The following is a 21,240-nucleotide window of genomic DNA, read 5'->3' as shown; positions in this document are numbered from 1 at the left end:
AATTATTTATCCAGACTTACATAAATAGGTTGTAAAGTCAATTTGGAAAATAATCTGTGGAGGTAGTCACACAGAAGAATGTGACTACCTTCATGGATATCACAGAATTGTGTTATGAGTCTTCCCCACCTTTGGGGCATGATTCAAAGTGGGTAATCTGTGTGAGTATGGACATGTACCTGGAATTCACTTAGACTGTTAGGCCTGATACAGCAGGTGCACAAGGCTTTTTTAGGGAGTGTGGGTATGGGGTCACTGAGTTAAGCACTCCGCTACTTGACAACATACCTGTGGACAAGAATACTTGGCATAATAAGCTGCATGCCTGGGTGTAAAAGGCCAGTAGTTTGCTAGTTTACTGGGCTCCTAAAAATTTAGTACGATTTCCAACGGTCTCCACCAGTCAACCTTAAAAAGTTCCCTTGCTTTTGTTTACTTTACCATAAGCCTTTTAAAAAAATAAAAACAAAATAGAGTAGGCTTCTTTGCTGCCCTTGTTTGCTTGCCATTTATAGCATTACTCGTAATCAGTCAGAATTCAGATCATTTACCTACGTAGGTGAGAGTGAGAGTGGGTTAAGTTATGAGTCCTCTGTTTTTGCTTGCTGTTCCTCTCTGGAGTGTGGTTCTGCCAATCACTTTTTCTTGACTGATAATATGCTTATAGACTATTATCTGACTTTTTAAAATGACCAAGTTACTTTAAACACCTGGCAGGTAAAAAAATTAAGCTTGCTTCAACTTCTGTATTTTACAGATAATCAGGAATGCCATTGCTTGCTTTTTTATGTGAAACCATTTTTAACAAGTATATAAAAACAAGAAATTTATAAATTTTATTTATTCAGCAAATACTAGCTATTATGTGTCTGGCACTGTGTCAGGCCCCCAGGTAACAGTCACCCAGACAGACACTATTCCTGCCCTAAAGAAGTTTGCACCCTACTGGGGGAACAAGTCTTTCAACAATAATTAAAGAAAAAAAAGTATTTTGATAAAGAATGTGTTAGAATTAGTGAATCTGTTTCGCTTGCAGAACGGTGATATGAGGTCACCCTCTGCAAGACAATTGGCCTTAAGATATGTGGTTTCTTGCTGTCCTTGTCCTTACCTCCAGGGGACCCAACAACCAAGTTCATCAGGCTACAGTGGGGCTGGGTTGGGCCTGGGTCCAGTGCATAGGACTTCTCCCTTTGGGATCCAGAGAACAGTATATTATATGTTTGTGAGAATCTACATGCTATTAAACTTCTTCCAGTCAGCAGAGACACTTTTTAATAGCAGTCTTGTTAAAGCAGAGAGTTTATAAATGAGGGTTTATAAAAACCAACATAGAAAAAACATAAAATGAAATGCATTAGCCATCTCTAGAATCTTTACTTTTGGGCCGGGCGCGGTGGCTCACCAGCACTTTGGGAGGCTGAGGTGGGTGGATCACTTGCGGTCAGGAGTTTAAGACCAGCTTGGTCAACATGGTGAAACCCTGTCTCTACTAAAAATACAAAAATTAGCTGGGCATGGTGGCGCGTGCCTGTAATCCCAGCTACTCAGGAGGCTGAGGCAGGAGAATTGCCTGAACCCAGGAGGTGGAGGTTGCAGTGAGCCGAGATCGCGCCATTGCACTCCAGCCTGGGTAACAAGAGCGAAACTCCGTCCCAAAGAAAAAAAAAAAAGAATCTTTACTTTTGGAAAACATACAAACTTTATGCTCAGTTCTTGAGACTGAGGAGAATGGAGCAGATAATTTGAGTTTTTAAAAATATTTTTCTCTTTATAATCTGATAATCCAGCTACAAGATTCCTTTGATAGTTAATAGTTGCTCACACAACTTTTGCCTTGTAACTTTTTTGTGATTTTCAAATGCCTGAAGTATAGAGTGATACTTTCTTTTTTCTTTTTTTGAGACGGAGTTTCGCTCTCATTACCCAGGCTGGAGTGCAATGGCGCGATCTCGGCTCACCGCAGCCTCCACCTCCTGGGTTCAAGCAATTCTCCTGCCTCAGCCTCCTGAGTAGCTGGGATTACAGGCACGCGCCACCATGCCCAGCTAATTTTTGTATTTTTAGTAGAGACGGGGTTTCACCATGTTGACCAGGATGGTCTCGATCTCTTGACCTCGTGATCCACCCGCCTCGGCCTCCCAAAGTGCTGGGATTACAGGCGTGAGCCACCGCGCCCGGCCTAGAGTGATACTTTCAAAGATTCACCTCTTGGCCTTAAATTTGAAAACAGACAAGGATATATATATATAAATGTTTTTTAAAACTCTTATTCACACCACTTTGCAATGTTCTAAAAGTAATGTATGGCTATACCAGAATCACAGTAGTCTTAATCAAGAATTAATTGTTCTTTGCTGAGGCTGGAATAGTAATTGGAATCAAGACATCCCAATTTAGGAACGGGAGAGGGATTGAGAAACTCTATTCTGTGTTCCCTTCAGATTTTTCTATAGTTCAGAGAGATGAGGAAGAACCTAGGCTGGGGCCTTTCAGCATTTCTAACCAAATATTATAGTTCGAACTTGCCCTCATCACTGAACCATCTGCTGCTGTGAGGTAGGCAATGTTTTCCAAAGAAATAATTTAGAATAATACTACAAAAATTAGTTACCTTTCTGTATAGTACCAGGAACCAGAAACTGACTAGTATGAAGAAACTGAAATAGAAACTACATGTAATTTTGATGAACTTACTGTTTTAGTTTACTTTTATTTATTTATTTTTTTTATATTATAGCTTATGCACTGAGTGTAGGGAACCAATGAAAGCCCATTTGTGGCTTAAGCACACTGAGTTCTTGAAGTTTTCAGAGTTTTGAAACAACTTGAACTTCGGAGTTATAAAACTACAATTTTGTTTGTAAATTCTGTTTTCAGACTTTCTTTAGAAATGAGATAACAGGGTTAAATGATTTGAAGAGGATGGGAGTGGGAAGAATGGAGCAGAAAGAAAAGAATTTAAATGAGTCACTTTTGTAGCTTTGGATAAATCATTCAGGTTTTTTTTCCTTTTTAACAGTTTAATTTAGTCTTGTAATCTGGAACATTTAAAAAAAGTAAATAGGTAATTATCACTTTAAAGAAATATAATTGTTTATCATCTATCTTAAATGTAGATTAATTTAAAAATATTTTACTCTTAAAATTTACTCAAAAGCTATAAGAACAATAAAAAGAATTTCTGTTTACCCTTCATCAGATTCACCCATTACTAAAATTTTGCCACTTGTTTACAGAAATCACACTTCTTTACTCCTAAATATTTTGATGTATATGTATCCTCAGATCAAAGACATTGTTTTACACAACCACAGCACAATTATTAGAATCATAAAAATTGATGACACAGTCTGTTTGTTATATATTCAGATTTTACTAGTCATCCCTGTAATGCTCCTTAAAGTCATCCATTTTTAAATATGCTTCTGCAAAGAACTATTTATTCCAGATTAGTAACAGTAAGGGACTTCTGTGATACTTGTTTTTAATTCCAAATCATTAGTAAGTGTTATATTTCATAGCAAAGCTTATCTGTTTCTTGTTTTAATATTTGGCATCTGAATTAAAATTATCTGCTTTTATGAAATAAGTAGCATTGTATTTTTATCTTTGATACTTTGCACTTTTCATCCAAAAATTGAATCCACAAGATTTATTAACAAACATTTAGGCGCAGTGGCTCAAACCTATAATCCTAGCAATTTGGGAGGCCGAGGCAGGCAGATCACTTGACCTTAGATGTTTGAGACCAGCCTGGGCAACATTGAGAAACCCTGTCTCTATGAAAAATACAAAAATTAGCTGGGTGTGCTGGTGCACACCTGTAGTTCCCAGCTATTTGGGAGGCAGAAGTGGGAGTATTGCTTGAGCCTGGGAAGTGGAGGTTGCAGTGAGCCGAGATTGCACCACTGCACTTCAGCCTGGGTGACGGAACAAGACTGTGTGTCAAAATAAAACAAACAAACTAAAAACCACAAATATTTGTCATTTCAAATCAAGGATTAGCAGACTTTTTCTACTTTTTACGTTAACCAAAATTAATATTTTTTTAAAAAAGCAAACAAAAATCATGTGCCTCTGCATGTGATACCTTGAAAGGGAGACAGTATCTCTTTTGTCCTATTTTAGGCAAAAATGTATAACCTGAATCTAATCATGAGAAAACATCAGATAAACCCGAATCGAGGGAAGTTACTAGAGTTTATTTTTCAGAAATGACAATGTCCTGAAAGACAAAGGCCAAAGAACTGTTCCAGATTTTAAAAAACTAAAGTGAGAGGAAATAAAATGCAGTGTGTAATCCTGGATGGATCCTGTCCTTGGAGGGGAAAGTACATTATTGGGGCAATTGACATAATTGGAATTTGCTCTGTAGTTATGCAGAATAATGTGTCAATCCTTAAATGTCTTAAGTGCCATAACTGTAATATGTTTATATAAGCGAATATCTTTGTTCTTAGGAAATACTTATTAAAGGACCTAATAGTTAAGATCTACTCTCAGATGATTCAGAAAATAAAGAGTGTGTGTGTGTATGTGTGTGTGTAAAGTAAAAGTGGCAAAATGTTACTAATTGGTGAATCTGGGAAGAATATGCCAAAGTTGTTGGTACTATTTTTGCAACTTTTCTGTAGGTTTGAAGTTTTTACTGTTTTTCACTACCAGTTCTTATTCTTGATTTGATGTTAAATACCTAGGAGTAAGAGCGTTTCCTTCATTATAAATAGGTAAGTCCTGCTTTACCCTGATTGAAAGTCAGCAGCCGTCTAAGAAACCTGACTTTAAAAGAAAGAAGCAGAATGCAGATCAAAGAGCAGAATAATTCTTACCAGAATTGTTTTGTGGAAAAAAGTCTTAAAAGTTAAATTAAGTACTTTTTTTCTTGTTTTTAGATATTTTATGACCTGGTCAGACAGATAAATAGAAAAACACCAGTGGAAAAGAAGAAGCCTAAAAAGAAATCATGTCTGCTGCTCTAAGCCCATAGTCAGCAGCAGCTCTGAGCCAGGTAAGATGCTAAAAGCAGAACAAGTACCTTTCTCATCCTCTTATTTTGGGTTTTTCCAGACTTCAGCCACTTCCCATTTCATCTATTATGATATTTCTAAGTTTCTGTAACTTGTAAATGTGATTTATAACTTGTAGGTTAACTGTTGGATAACTTGACCTCTCCCCTTGAGCTAAGCTTTCTGACAGCCAGGAAGGACCGTGTCTATTTTTCTTACCACTGTGTCCCCAGTGCCTGACACAGAGTTGGGCATTAAAGAATAGTGGTTGAATGAATAGAACACTTTCCTAGATGACTCCCAAATTCATGCTGAATTGAAGTGAACCAGTAGTTGCTCTGAAACAAAAAGACATAAGTGTACATTTGGTGAATTACCCCAAAGTGAACACACCCATGCATAACAACAGGAGTCACTCTTCCCTAAGTTACATTAAAATTCTGCCCCGATTTCTAACTCCATGGATTAGTTTTGCCTTTTTTTGAACTTTACATAAACAAAAACGTAGTGTATTTTTCTGTGCCTGGCTTCTTACACTCAAAAATATGTTTCTGGGAATTATTTATATTAAATGTAGCAGTAGTTCATTTTTATTATGTGAGAGTACTGGCAGTATATTTATGTATTCTGCTATTGGTGTTCATTCGAGTTCTTTCTTTGGGGAAATTAGTATGAATAATTCTGTGCACGTTCCTATATGACTTTGTGCACATGTGCATGCATTTCTGTTGGGTATATATCTAGGAATGGAATGGCCAGATCGTATGCTATACATATGGACAGCTTTAGTAGTTACTGCTAAAAAGTTTTTCAAAGTGATTGTACCAGTTTACACACTCTCCAGTGGCTTTTGAGTTCCACATCCTCCCCAAAATTGGTGTTGTCAGTCTTTAACTTGACCCATTCAGGGAATGTGTGGTGGTATATCAGTGTAATTTTGATAGTCATTTTCCTCTCTGGTATGGATAAACTTTTTTTAAATAAAGGTTTCTATTTAGGCTTCTAAGTATTAGTTGACTTTTCTACTAGTTACTATTTTAGTTTCCACTAAGTGACCCTATTGAAAAGAAATTTATGACAGCATGTAACCTGACTATCAAGTCTGTGGGGACTGTTTTTCTTTAATTATGTATTTAAATCCCCTGAACATTTCTACTTCATCAATTCTATAAATAATGCCATAAAAGAGTATTTTCATGAAGTGGATTTTTTATGTAATTTGATGCTAATTGCATCATTATTACTAAACTTGGTCTCCAGTCAGCGTAAGCTGGTCCCACTGGAGAGTTGGTTATACTAACTCTTGTAAATCTCTTGGGTTCATTTAGTAGATTCTCCCTTAAGACCTCCAAATTAACTAATATGTGCTTCCTTAGAGATATGAATCTTTCTCTTAAGGGAAACACCTGAGTAATTGTAGCTCCCTTTTTAAATGAAGGTACATAGAGGAAAATACACAGAAAGAAGAAAGGGAGATGGGGATTATCTCTGGTAGTCAGATTTAGGAAAAACAGCATCTGGCTAAATATTTGCTTTAGGCTTTTAATGAAATCTTAATTCAATAACTTTTTTTTTTTGAGATGGAGTCTCGCCCTGTCATCCAGGCTGGAGTGCAGTGGTGCAATCTCTGCTCACTGCAACCTCTGCCTCCCTGGGTTCAAGCGATTCTTCTGCCTCAGCCTCCCAAGTAGCTGGGACTTCAGATGCACACCACCATGCCCGACTAATTTTTGTATTTTTAGTAGGGATGAGGTTTCACCACATTGGCCAGGCTGGTCTCAAACTCCTGACCTCAGGGTGATCCGATCCACCCACCTTGGCCTCCCAAAGTGCTGGGATTACAGGCGTGAGCTACCGTGCATGGCCTTGATTCAATAACTTTAAATCATCAGTTCCCTGAAAGTGATTATTAAGGTTACTGGTATATGTGTTTGTTTAGGCAAGGGTGCAAAAATAGAGAAAATGAAGGTTCCAGTTCCAGTTCTTAAATACTATGTTATTTAACTCTTTTATATTTGACTGGCTCATTGACAGCTCATTATTATGGCTGGCCCTAGTTTAATTTTTAGTTCTCACAAAATATTCTTTTAGCTTATGGTTAAAGGAAAAGGTGCTATCTCCTGGCCTATTACAATTTTTAAAATTCATTTATGTACACCCAACAATGTGGCAGTGCCTTGTGAGTTTTACCTTAGAGAAGATAAATCTTGACCTAAATATGGAGTAAGACTTTTATCCTGCTTGCATAAATTCTTAGACTCTGATGTGTAATAAAGTTTACTTAATAAGTCATCCAAGATCTCTGTGGATGTTTGATAATACGAAATAATAGGTGACTTAGCAATCAGACTGCTTTGCAGTACATTTTACTGTGATTATAGACTTGAAGTGCCATGTTGTTCCTATACTTGTAAAAGTTCTGAAATACAGGGTAGATTTAAATAGAAATTATAAACCTTTTTAGTAAGAGAATATGAACCCTGAGGGCAGCTTATCTAGTCCATAGCTGTTAGGCAAAATTGAATTGAATCATGTTAATCTCTTTTTTATATGTCCCAGTTTTAAAGACATCAGAGAAAATCATTATCAGGATTCTTCCTTTAACCTAATTCTTCTCTGTTGACAATAAGACTAACTTTGATTCTTCTGCCCTTGAATATGGGGATTAGCTCTCTCTGTATCATCTCTTGCCTTAACCTGTATTAGAAATGGTAATTCTAATATATAATCATAAAATGTTTGAATAAAGAATGTCTTATGGAAAAGTTTATGGAGGCAGATGTTCTTTTCTTTAGTAAAAAAAGGAAAGTAAAAGTGGGATGGAAATGAGATAGAATAAAAATAGCATTGTTTTCCTCTGTACAGACAGGATAGTCAGATGTAATGGGAAACACCAAATATAATTGAGTATAACTAAATATAACTGAGGATAACTAAAGTTGATCAGTTATGGACTCCTTTCTTGTGAACTGAGTCTTCTATTTTTGATTTTTTAAAACATTTTTAAAGGGAATTTAACACTGTTACTGTAGCTGTTTAGCATAGTTTAGTTCTCAAGTTATGATTAGCTAAACTCATTATTTTTTTACTTTATTGGATACCTGCTTGTTTAGTACCATCTTCTGACATCAAGAGATTAACCATATATATGTGTATATCTGTATCCAATGTTTTAGATTACAGGAATGAAGAACTGTTGCCTAATTGGAAAGTGCCAGCATTCCAGACTTCAAAAAATAAATCTGAAGAGGCTTCTCCTGTTTTATATATTATGTGAAGAATTTAGATCTTATATTGGTTTGCACAAGTTCCCTGGAGAAAAAAAATTGCTCTGTGTATATCTCTTGGAAAATAAGACCATAGTATTTCTCCTTTGCAATAGCAGTTATAACAGATGTGAAAATATACTTGACTCTAATATGACTATACAAAAGAGCATGGATGCATTTCAAATGTTAGATATTGCTACTATGATCAAATGATTTCATATCGACCTTTTTATCATGATCCTCCCTGCCAAGCACTAAAACGCTGAACCATTCTACTTTATACCTGTAATGGTAATATGAAATGTCCCCTCAAACTCATTGCAGCAGATAACTTTTTTGAGTCATTGACTTCATTTTATATTTAAAAAATTATGGAATATCATCTGTCATTATATTCTAATTAAAATTGTTTGTGCATAATGCTTTGGAAAAATGGGTCTTTTATAGGAAAAAAAACTGGGATAACTGATTTCTATGGCTTTCAAAGCTAAAATATATAATATACTAAACCAACTCTAATATTGCTTCTTGTGTTTTACTGTCAGATTAAATTACAGCTTTTATGGATGATTAAATTTTAGTACATTTTCATTTGGTTTGTGTGTTTTTGTTATTGTTTATAGATTTAAGGCCTTTATTTTATAATGACCACATTGTTTTAAATGCGACAGTAGCTCCTTTCTGCTGAGTATCTGCAGAACACTGGCTTTAAACTAAGTAACTGGTGATTTCTCTAGGAACAGACCTTGCACTTTCTGTTCTAGATATATTTATTCCTACTCTACAGTAAAATACATCAGACAACATAGAATAGTTTTGTATATTCTCTCTTGATCTTAAAGATTGTATCTTATTGAATAAAAATCCCACTGTATATTATTTTTATATGTAAAAAATAAGTTTAATACTGTATCAGGGTTTAACTTTTACTATTTCAGATCTTCCACAGCTTGAAATTTCATCAAGGAAATCCTTTTGCCATTGTTAACTTGTTGGGTGTGAGTCCACTGATGAAGTGTTTCGTGAAAAATTTCAAACTTGCTTTATAATAGACTGAAGAATTTGAGAGAAAGTTAAAACGCATAAAAGGAATGTGTTACTTTTGCTTCAACTATTTATGAAATAGTATGGTAGTAGTAATGTGGAAGAGATTGCTGAGTTAAAATTTTAGCTTCCTATATAGTGGTGCTTTTCTTTTCCTTCTCAATTATTTTCCTCTTTATGAAAGATAGGGCTTAAGAAGACATGGACCCGGGGTGATATTACTTATGTGATCTCTATAAAGAGAGGTAGAACAAAAGCTTGTTAGCCAGTTAAGTTCTGGAAAAGGAAAGAAGCAAGCTTAGGAAACCCTGTGCCTTGTGCCCAAATACTAAGGAGGAGACCAGTCCTAAAAAGTCTTAAGTCATTGCTCAGGGATCTCTAGATACTGTCTCTTTGCAACTCGGCATGAAGAAGTGTTCATGCCTTGCTGAGATTTTCCAGGCATGTGGTCAGCCTGTCATTTACTGAATTGAAATTTTAAAATCAGGTTTTAAATGTTAAGCTCTGATCAACCTGAGAAAATGTTAAAGTATTGTTTTGAAAAACTGGAAATTACTATTATTATTTTCAGTTTCTAATAAACTTAGTTATCTAACACTATCCTTCTAGTGATCCAATTATGCATATGCCTGGGATTGAGGGGCCAAAACTATATAGTACATTTTAATGAAGCATTAGGGCCAGTTGTCAGGTCAGAGTGGCATCTTTTATTTTAAGGTCCTCTAAAGTCATTCTGCTTTAAAACACCCCTCAAACATTTCTTTGAACTTAAAATCATAGACAGACTTCTCATCAACCAGTAAAACTTTCTAAATACTATCTTGTCCCATCTATTGTGTAGTTAATTGCCAGATTAAATAGAAGTCATTTAATAAGACTAACTCCAAGTCTCAGTCTGCTTGACTAGTAGCATAAACTCAGCGTCTTCTATTTTAGAATGTGGTGGAGAAAGATGACAGTTACAGATTCCTTTGTCACATCTTATACAGTCCACTTGGGCTAAAGGTGGAACTTTCTAGCACACAGTGGTATGCAGAGCAGGACCAGCTGAAGTCAGATGTGCAAGAATACCTATGGTTGCTGAACAAGATGAAAAGGTATCCTGTTAGAAAGTGAGATAGGTGTGTTTTTATATTGTCCTGATGTGAACTCCTTAGTCTTGGTTCCAACAGGAAAGGTACCTGAAAATAAATGTATTTTTATAGCTGAAAAATAAAAAAGAGTTTCTAGGATATTGTATGAATGTCAAATGACAAATGTCTAGAAACTTCATTTAAGTATGTGTGGCTGTTTAAAATATAATGACTTTGGTTATATGAGTGACATAGAATTTAAGGAGGCTTGATGCCATAGTTCATAGTTTGCTTCAGTGGCTTGGTGGTATCCCCCGACAGTCTGCTTTTAGAAATTAACAGTTAAAAAATCCAGCTGTAATCTTACCCTCCACCAGGGGGAGCTTCAACATCAATTTTTTCTTTTTTTCTTTTTTTTTGAGAGGGAGTCTTGCCAGTTGCTGAGGCTGGAGTGCAATGGAGCAATCTTAGCTCACTGCAACTTCCGCCTCCCAGGTTCAAATGATTCTCTTGCCTTAGCCTTCCGAGTAGTAGGGATTACAGGCATCTGCCACCACACGCAGCTAATTTTTTGTATTTTTAGTAGAGATGGGGTTTTACCATGTTGGCCAGGCTGGTCTTGAACTCCTGACCTCATGATTCACCCACCTCGGCCTCCCAAAGTGTTGGGAATACAGGCATGAGCCACCGTGCTGGGCTTGGTTAATACTTTGATAAGCATTGAAGTAGCTATTTAAGTCCTAATCCATAAACACTGCATGGCTCACAAAGAGACATAGAGATGCTCTCTCAGGAGTTTACAATCTAATGGGGCAGGGAAGATACTACAGTTCATCAAAGGTATGAATAACACTGTAGTTTCCTAAACTGTGGCTACACAAGTAATTCTCTTAAGAACTTTTGGTGAAATACAGATGTTGGTGTGTTACTTTCTTCTCCCTACAACTTTGAACTAATCCATGTTTGGCACCTTAATTCGCCATCATAAATGGCCACCATTTTACTCCTCACTGAAACAATCTACTTCTTTGAGTTTATAATGTGCTTGGAGAAGTTAATACTCAGAAAAAATACTGACCTTTTTGCCAATTTTATTAAAACAGGCTTGGAGCATTTTTCTCCACTGAAGAATAGTAATAAGACATTCTACATTTCCTGGACATGGCCAGTTTAAAATATCTTGCCACGTTATCCTCGTAAATATGCATGTATGTCAGTTTATGTGGCTCAGTTTTGTCTTAGGGACTGAGGGACAGAAAGAGAAATAAGGAATACCTTGATATTTTCCTTTGTAAACAATCACAGCAGAATGTTAGAAAACATAAAATATACGCTTATAAATTATATGTCTGTTGAAACCAAAGTGTGAAGAAATTGTCAGGTATTTGGAGGAGGAAAATAATTTGTGAAATAACCTTTTTAAAAATTTGGGTTTTGTACTTATTTAAGGTGCTAAATATGTGTTAAAATATCCCCTCTTGAATCAGCTCCAGGCTTAAAAGGGCAGAGTGGTTTGGATTCTTGTCCGGGGTCTGGAAAGAGCTCATCTTGCCAAGAGGGAAATGAATGTGAGCTTTGAGGCAGTCTAACCACCCAGCTTTTAGTATTTATGTTACCCAAAATGTAAAAACTGTAAGTTATTCTTGAAAATGTAGTTCAGACATTACTTTGATCATGGATTTTACTGCAATTTCATCTTGGGTTTGTTGACTGTGCAGTCCATTTATTGCCCTGTTTTGCTTAAATATTCTTGTTGAGAACAGCTGGAGGCTCTGACTGGGTTCATAGTTCTGTTTTCTGGGAAGGCAACATGGATTCTGTTTTATAGACATTAATGAGCTTTAAACGGGAATTGGGTGATGTAAGTTCTCTGGGCTTGTTGAGAAGCGGCCTCCTGTGGTTCTGGGCCCAAGGTGTGACATACATTTCCCACTAATTGCTTCTCTCAAGAAGCAAGAGATTGGCTGTTCGTCTTGAGGAAAAACCTTTAATAAACCTCCCCATTTTAAACAGTGGTGTGACTCTTATTTTGAGCTGTTTTCAATGAATTTTTTTAAAGCTTAACCATGTTCAGATTTTTGTGCTAAATGTTGTAGGGCATGCAAATCAGAACAGGGCATGATCCTTATGGGCCTACCAACAAGCATGCGTTGCACTTCTACTGCATGGCAAGTGCTGATCTGCTTGCTGGGGATAAGATAGTGAATAATAGCATCCCGACTCAGATCACTTTCCTCGTGGAGTCTTTATCTTTAGAAAATGGTAAAAGACAACTGTTGTGTAACGAGTGCTTTGAAAAAGAGTTAAGTGATGGAAAGGGACAAGAGTGCCGGGCAGAGGGAATGTGGTGGTAGTGGGTTAAAGGTTTATATCTCATTGAAGTTGGTATTTGAGTGTGTTTGAAATGAGCAGCCCATGCAGCTGCCTGGGGGAAAGAAGACCTGTTCTCCGGGGAAAAGGTCTGTGCCAATGCCATGAGGTGGACATGTGCCTGGTGTGTTGAAAACTAGCAAGGAGCTCAGTATGGGCGGAGCAGAGTGAGCAACAGGGAGAACAGTCGTAAAAGAGAGGCAATGGGATTGTAAGAGGAAATTTCCCACAGTATTTACTCTGTGTTGAGTCCATGAAAAGGATTTCAGTCAAGGATATAATGTCATCGGACCCCTCAACCATAATATGCCATTAGGAGTGCTCTGTTGAGCTGAGAATAGCTCGTATGGGGGCAAACATGAAGCGCGATACCAGATAGAAGATGGAATCATGTGAGGAACGGTGATCTGGACCATAGTGGTAGCAGTGGAGTGGCTATAGGTATATTTTGCAAGTGGAGCCAGCAGCATTTACTGGCACATAAGAGTATAATGGAAGACAAGGAAGAATCCAAGATTTGGGCCAATAATCAAGTGAAGATTGTGACGGGAGTAGATTGGAAGGAGAATGGGGAATGGGCAGGAGTTCCACTCTGAACCTGCTGTGTGTAAGAACTGTGTTGCATTCCAGAGATTTACAGTAGGCATATGAGTTGGATATGAGTTGAATTCAGCAGAAGCAGTCTGGAGAGGACATTTAATATTTTAAAACATGAAGCTATATAGGATCACTAGGGTTGAGTGTAGATAGAAAAGAGGTCCCTGAGGAATTCTATCAAGAGGTTGAGAGATGGAGAGGAATTCGCAGAGAAAAACTTGGAGGGTGCTGGTGACCCTGATGGACTGTCAGTGGAATGGTTGGGGACAGTGTCCGGAGTAGATACAGGAAAAAAAAAACGTTGGAGACATCAAGCGTGGATTACCCTATCAAGATGGGTGAAATAGTGGATGTTTCTCTGCTAATGGGGCTGACCCATTGAGAAGGAAAACTGAGTAAGCAAAATGGGTGGAATCTAGTGTAAAAGTAACCCTAACTCAGGAGTGTAAGTGGGCATAGTTGCAGGAGAGGAATGGTATATAGGTAGAGAGGTCACAAAGAAGGAATGCAGTATGAGACGGGACAGATGCTTTCTGTTCTGGGCTGAAATTCCCCAGAGAGGGGAGTTTGAAGTGGGCCTTTAAGAAAGGGTGGGATTTTCAACAGGTGAAAGTAGGGAAGAATATTATAGGCAGATTTCAGGAAAAGGCAAGTGCAGAAAACAGAAATGAACAAGAAGTTATCTAGTTCCATTTGGTGTTGGGAAATATGGAAGGAGTACATTGGAAGAATACATTGGCGCCATGTCATGGCTGACCTTGAAACAGGAAGTTATCTAGCCAGTTGAATTAAGTATCTAGGATGAAAATCACAGTTGTCAGGGTTATTTTCTGTGAATTCTGATGGTCCTTTCTTCATTTCTCACTTCATTTCCCCCCTTTCTCTAATGAAGATGACATCTAAGGCTCATTACTCCCAGACAAATGTCCCATTAAGAAGGGAACCTTCATTAATTATTTGGCCCTCAAAGATGTTAAAGAAGATTGAAAAATCTCATTTTCTCACCCTGTATTTCTCTGTTTCACCTGACATGATTCTGTTCTTCCTGGACTCTTAGAGGACCTGGCTCCTACTGGGCAGGCAGAATGCTGGTATCCTCCCAGTTTTCTTCTCTACTCTTCATGAAGAGCATGAGACAGCAGCCCCACTGTTCCATCCTAGTGACCTACCATATTGTATTGAGAAGGCTTAGTGGGGACTCTTCCTTAATCCACCCCCATCTGTTAGCTGCCAACATTCCCACCAGGATCCCATCCTCAGACCTCTTGTGGGTGAGAGGAAGAGCACAGGCCACACTACTGTAGCCCCTGTCATCCTTGCCCTTAGCATCACTAACGTCTCCAGTTGTACAGGTTGGGGAATTCGAAGCATGCAGGAATTTTCACTTTCCTACCTCTTCTACACAAATGACTGTACTCCTGCTGCCTTACTGGCGGAACTCTAAGCATGCAGCCTTCTCAGTTTGGAAAGTAGGACTTGGAATAGTGAGACCAAGCACTGGGACCTACCTGTCTTCCTTGGAGAGAGGGGATACATGTACATGGAGAATATTAAAGAAGATATTTGATCCTTATACTCCCAGCAGGGTCCTGAAGCCCAGTCAGAAGCCCAGTCAAGAGTTATTTGGACCCTTGAAATCACTGACATAAAACCTATCTGGGATATGAATTTTATTTGGGGGGGGGCATGAATTAACAGATGCTTGGAACTTCAGAGCAGGGATTCTAACAGCTGCTTAAGTCAGTCTGGCCCATTGTTCACTATGATAGCAACTCAGCTCCCTAGGCCAGTTGTATGGTGTGGGAGTGCAAATGGAGGCCCTGGGGTAGGACATGGAGGTGATCTAGGTGATGACACTAGCTTTGGCACCTCTGCTCAGGGATCTGAGGTATGCAGGGATTTCAGGTGCTGTTACTCCATTTGGAAGAACCTCTGTTGCTTCTTTTTTAATGCCTATCCACCCATCCGCCGCCCCCCACTTTTCTACCTCTTCTACACAAATGACTACTCCTGCTGCCTTACTGGCGGCTCAATCCCTGGTAGGAAGACAATGCCTGGAGTGTGGCCAATAGTAGAAGCCGGAGGCAGGGAAGGCGCTGAACACTCAGCTCTCAACTTCCTTCCCCATTGCCCTGCTCTGACCCTCCCTTCGTAATCACAATGATGGGAGGAGAGAATCCAGCAGACTTAATGTCCCCAGTGGGACCACCAGCATGGCAAGTTAGAAAAACTCCTAGGGTAGGGTAAATCTGGGACAAGATGTTGTTGCCAAAGAGGACAGGGAGATGAACCGGGCCAGGAAGATGAGTGGAAAGGGATTGAGGAAGCAAGGGAAAAACTGTGAAGGATAGGGTAAAGGTGACTTCCTCTGGAATGGACATTGGGACCCACTTGGGGTTGAGTAGGCGTGGGAAGTGGCTGTGATCATCTGAAGGGCCTGAGTTCTGGGTAGCCAATAAGAGCATGACAATGGAGACAGGGAGCTGAGTGGGAGGGGTGAGAACAAAGCCTCACCAGACAGCTTGCATTAAAATAGAATTGGCCTGGGAAGCTAGGGTGGAGAAGCCAGAGCACCAGCCAGGAACAAAGGGCTTGGAGTGGGTGCTGGGGTTAGAGTTTTCCTGCTCTCTTGAAAGTGACTGGCCGGGCGCGGTGGCTCAAGCCTGTAATCCCAGCACTTTGGGAGGCCGAGGCGGGTGGATCACGAGGTCAAGAGATTGAGACCATCCTGGTCAACATGGTGAAACCCCGTCTTTACTAAAAATACAAATAATTAGCTGGGCATGGTGGTGCGTGCCTGTAATCCCAGCTACGCAGGAGGCTGAGGCAGGAGAACTGCTTGAACCCAGGAGGCGGAGGTTGCGGTGAGCCGAGATCGCGCCATTGCACTCCAGCCTGGATAACAAGAGCGAAACTCTGTCTCAAAAAAAAAAAAAAAAAAAAAAAAAAAAGGAAGTGACTGGCGGCAGCTCTCCTTCTTCTGGAGAATGGGCTGAGGACAAGAGTGAAAAATAGGCCTTAGAAGGCAGCTAAGGGACCTTGACTGCTGGTCTTCCCTGAAGCAGGAGATGGGCTCAGCACAGGGCTCACTTTGAGGAGTGGAGGTCACATGGGAACTTGTGCTCAGTACTAGAGGTAGAGAAATGAGTAATGAGTATTTGCCACCCTGGAGGTGCGGCATTGTAGAGGGGAGAATAAACAGGCACAGAAGTAACTTACAGAATAAGTTCTGGCAGTGGTGGAACTGGATTCCTCAGGAAACAGCATGTGCAGAGACCCAGTGGCATGAAAAGAACCCAAGCTTGGCACGCTCAGCCCCTCACCTTGGAGGGTAAAGTGGGTGGGATCTAATTGGGCAGGACTGGGGTAGACACCGGGAAGACAGTACTAACAGGATGAAATGACAGGAGCTCGCAGACAGATCCTGCACTTGTTCCTCTATCCTTCAGACCCTGAGCAGCATTTCCTTGCAGCTGCAGGTTACAGCCTCCAGCCAGGAGGAGGTGGTGAGGCAGGTGGGGCTCAAGTGGAAGCCTGGGGTGAGGCTGGCCGGGAGAAAAGGGTCACAGAAAAACAAAACTTCATTCACCCTTTGGATGAGGACAGCTTCCCCTGTAAACCAACAGCCCCAGGCAGCCTCAGATGGGCTGCTGAGCCACCCTTCCCTGGCCAGTTGAAGGAAACTGGGGTCATCACATTCAGAGTGGAGAAGGCTTAAAGAGGGGCAAGGCAGACAACCCAGAGCCAGGTCAAGGTGGGTGGAGGCCAGTTGGGAGCCAGCGAGGGCGGGGTTGTAGAGCTCATGGGAGCTGGGTTTTGGCAGCGTTTCTGGTATGTCCCTGGAAAGGGCCAGTCATCTTGAGGGACATGCCCCGAGGGGTATATAGGTGAATAGGTTCTGTGAGTGGAAGCCAGGGACTGCGCAGCTGTGGCCTGAAGCCAGGCGTAGAATCCTGCTCTTTCTCCCCAGGTCCTGACCAAGATGCAAGGAAAAAAGAAAGCATATGGTGGTTGTCATGGTCCCCTTGTCAAATTAGTATTGCCCCAAGCTGTGTTCAGGGACACACTGCTCCTCAGTGTCCTCTCTGACCAGGAACACAGAGGCACGTTCAGGGGACCGGGAAAGTGTGTGCATGGTGGCGGGGACGAGAAGGACTTCAGTGGGGGATAAGAGTGTAACCATGCAAGGACTTGGTTTCAGGGACATTGGCAAGGCTGACTTAATTGTGATGCTGTGCATGTGCATGTGTGCTCCAGAACTGGGCGGGGGTGGGGGGTGGATCTGGAGCTTGGGGGGGGCGGACAGTGACATGTCAGGACTCACTGAAGAGTAGAAAGCCAGGAAGTAAGTCCTCTGTCAAATTCAGAGGGGATCTGAAAGAGAGGTTTCATCACTGTTTGTTTTAGGAGTTGAGTAGAGGAGGCAGAAGGCAGGCAAGGGCCATCCTAATAATCGTACTAAGGGGATGACTGCAGTTTGAGCTTACCCCTGGGCCTTTCTGGCTCAGTCATCCTTTCTCTGGCAGCACCATCCTGAGCCCTGAGACCTCTCATGAAGGCAGGCTTCACAGATGCCTCCACCCCATCAGGAGGCAATGGATTTTAGGAGGGCAGCCACAGCACCTTTAGGCCATTCATTTCCAGGGTGGCTGGAGGACAGGAGGAAGGGAGTGATTTGGGAGCTACAGGGGACTCTAGCAACTAAGGTTTTATAGAGCAGAAAGAGCAGACCAGAGGCCTGTTTGTCAAAACCACTAGGACTTGGCACCTTCAACCCTTTACCCCTTGCCAAGAATTTGAGGTCCTTAAGGGTTGACTGTGAGGGGCAGCTAGGGTGTAGGGGTGGGAATGTTTCCTAGAGCAGGTCCTTAGGCAGTGGGGTCCTCCTCAAGGACCTTTTCTCCAGCTCGGCTCTTCACCTCCACACCTCCTCCCCCACCTCCCCAGTGCATGTCATCCCTTGGGGAACAGTGTAAATCTGCCATTTAGCAAATAACAGCCCATCTGGTGGGTAGTATTTTTACAGTGTACAAAAACATGTCACCTATTGTCTTCTCTGATTCTTGCTGCAATCCTGCAAAATATTAAATCAATATAAATGTTTTGACAGAAGAAGAGACCAATGCTCAGAGAAAGCACTTTTTTAAAGCACTTTTGCCTTGGGTCACATGGTTAGTGCTTCTACTAAGGGGATGGGTAGTCCAGTATCTGCTGAGCTTCCACTGTGTTCCAGGCAGTGCTCAGCCCTTAGGTGCATTATGTCCTTTAAAGCTCACAGCAGCCCCACACTATCAGCTTTCACAGATGAGAAACATGAGGTTCAGAGAGGTCAGGCAACATGCTCAAGCTTCCACAGTGACAGAGAGGCCTCTCAAATCTTCACTCAAAGTCTAGTGCTCACACCGTGCTGCTGGCGGAAGTGCCTGAACTGCACTGGATGGGGAAGGCATCTGAGGTGGCTTCTGGCAGCTCTGGAGAAGGTAGGGACAGGCTCTTGTCCAGGCCACATAGGAAACCATGGTGTGACTTGGGAAACATGGAGGAACCTCTCCCCTGCAAGACTCTGGGGAGGAGCTAGGGATGTGGAGAGGACAGAGGAAACTTCCTTGGGGCAAATTTGGATTCAGAGATCACCCTGAAGGATGGGGTGCAGGGGAAGTGTCTTAGAGAGATGGAAAAGAGAGGTCCCAGGTCTGAAAGGCTGAGAAGAGAAAGGAAGGAGACCAGGCAGGCCCTACTGGCCATGCCCAGCAGGCTCTGTTCTATTCCCTAGGCCACAAAGCAGCAGGTGGAACCCTCCACAGATACCTGGACCAATCAGGTGGCCTTTGTACCTGCCAGGGAAGCGGGCCAGATGCGGGATGGGGCTACATGTCAGGGAGGGTATTAAATGAGCTTCTAGCTCATTTGCATGTGCTAATTAACCATAAAGTGAGCCCCAGAAGAATGAAGCTGTTTGATTTCTCTGCTTATTTCCACTATCTCCTCACAGACATACTGCTTCCCTCTCCCTGCACCTTCCTGTATGGTTAGGGCCTAGGCATTCCCATTCGCCTCTTCCCTCCACTTCAGAAAAATACAGCCTGTCACTGCTGTGGCAGGTGCCCAAAGGGAAGGGAAAATTAAGTCTCCATCGGACAGTCAACATGCCGTTTATGATCCACACAGGACCATGGCTAATATGGAAGGACAGATGTTGTTGTTCCTTTTGATTTGGCTTTGGAACAGATATGGACAATTTGTGGGATTGTCTGAAAAGCACAAGATTGCAAGTTAGTTGGAACCGATTCAATCCCAGTTCTACCACTATGGGACCTTGGACAAGTTGCTTAACTTCTTTGAACCTGTCCAGGTAAACAAGAGTAATAGCAACCGCTTTCAGTGTGTAGGGGAAGGAAATAACACAAAGGCGAAGGTGCTGACACCTGTCAATCATGTTGGCAGCAAGTGTTGCTTCCTGATTTTTTGTTCTGGCCCAAGTTGAAATAATTTTCAGTCCCCCGCTTCTCTTCTGGCTAACCAATGGTTCAAAGTCTGCTTATTTTCCACTGGATCCCTTTGAGCAGGAGTTGGGTCCTTTTCATTGCTCTTAGTTTCTATCACAATGCCTGAAGTTGGGAGGTGTTCATAAAGTTTTGTTCCATTTATCTGAACCACTGAGAGCAGTCCACGAAACAGGTGAGTTGTAGATGAATGTCCAAGAAGTACCCTGGTTTCCCATAGACTCATTCCGGACTTGGAGCTGGCGTCATCTTGAATAATTTGCTGGATGGCTTCTCCACCAGCCAGCAGCCCACGACTTCCTCCTCTCATGATTCAGTAGGTGGAATCTTCACATGCACTTTCTGTGCGTTCACACACACACACACACACACACACACACACACACCCCGCCACCACCACCACCTCCAAAGGAAAGGCAGCCATAGCCAACGTTCCCTCACTCAAGACTGAAATGTTAGAATTCTCTGGCAAGACACAAAAGATTTGCAAGGGCTGGTTCCAGCAGACTGGGCTTGCTTAGTTGGCAAACTCCAGGTAGAGAGGTAGCAAGGAAAGGACAGGTTTTGGAGCCTGATAACCCAACCTTCTATTCGGATCTCTGTCCTTTCCTTTGCTAGCAGCCTAATCTGGGCAGTTTACATGACCCCTAATAACCTCCATAGATGTGTCTGGAGAACAATGCCTTCTAGAGTCATTCTAAGTTTCAGAGATATGCACACTACCTGACAAATAGTGAGTGCTCAACAAAACCCAAAAAGCATGAGCACCTTTCTCCCTCCTGTAGCTTCCCCCACCAAAAACTAAACATCACCTTCAATCCACTGCATAGGATTTGAAGGTGACCTTAACCACGGTGGCTGTGCTCCCATAACCCCAAGTTGAGCTCTCCGCCCCTTTCTCCACTCCCCCCAGGGGTCTAGGAAGCAGGCAGAAGAGCCTTTTCTTACTATTTTGTCTCTCCAACTTGCTATTAATGCTTTGAGGGCGGGAAGGCATTCTGCCTCTAATTGCAGCTGTCACGCCTCATCAAGCTGAGGGACAATTGGTGGAAGGCAGAGATGGGCAGTGGGAGGGTGTGCCCTCCTGGCTCGCTTGGCCCAAAAGGGTATCCACATTGTCTTTTCCCAGCCAGTGGGTGTTCCCTGCTGCAGTGGGAGGGACAGTGGCTTCCCAGGGCGGTCCTAGGCGGGGTCTGGATCACTAGGCTGCCCTCCTGGGCCACGTGCCCACAGCGGCTTTAGAAAAGCTGGAGCTAAGGCCGGGCGCGGTGGCTCAAGCCTGTAATCCCAGCACTTTGGGAGGCCGAGGCGGGTGGATCACGAGGTCAAGAGATCGAGACCATCCTGGTCAACATGGTGGAACCCCGTCTCTACT

At 41.6% G+C, this 21,240-nt stretch overlaps 1 protein-coding gene across 1 annotated transcript in view; it reads left to right on the top strand.

Moving 5' to 3' along the window:
• The window catches only part of RAP1A (RAP1A, member of RAS oncogene family), a 26,666-nt gene extending 16,747 nt beyond the window's left edge, over nucleotides 1-9,919 (top strand). Inside the window, exons 6-7 of the mRNA XM_017524325.2 lie at nucleotides 4,896-5,011; nucleotides 8,186-9,919. Of these exons, the coding sequence (XP_017379814.1) occupies nucleotides 4,896-4,982 (87 nt within the window). The 3' untranslated portion in view covers nucleotides 4,983-5,011; nucleotides 8,186-9,919. The remainder of the gene's footprint in view (nucleotides 1-4,895; nucleotides 5,012-8,185) is intronic.
• Nucleotides 9,920-21,240: the final 11,321 nt, after the last annotated feature.

This window comes from Cebus imitator, unplaced genomic scaffold, assembly GCF_001604975.1.
Source record: "Cebus imitator isolate Cc_AM_T3 unplaced genomic scaffold, Cebus_imitator-1.0 Scaffold32, whole genome shotgun sequence".
In the NCBI taxonomy this organism is placed as follows: domain Eukaryota; kingdom Metazoa; phylum Chordata; class Mammalia; order Primates; family Cebidae; genus Cebus; species Cebus imitator.
Note: the sequence above shows the minus strand (reverse complement) of the source record. Positions and strands in the feature narration are given on the sequence as shown.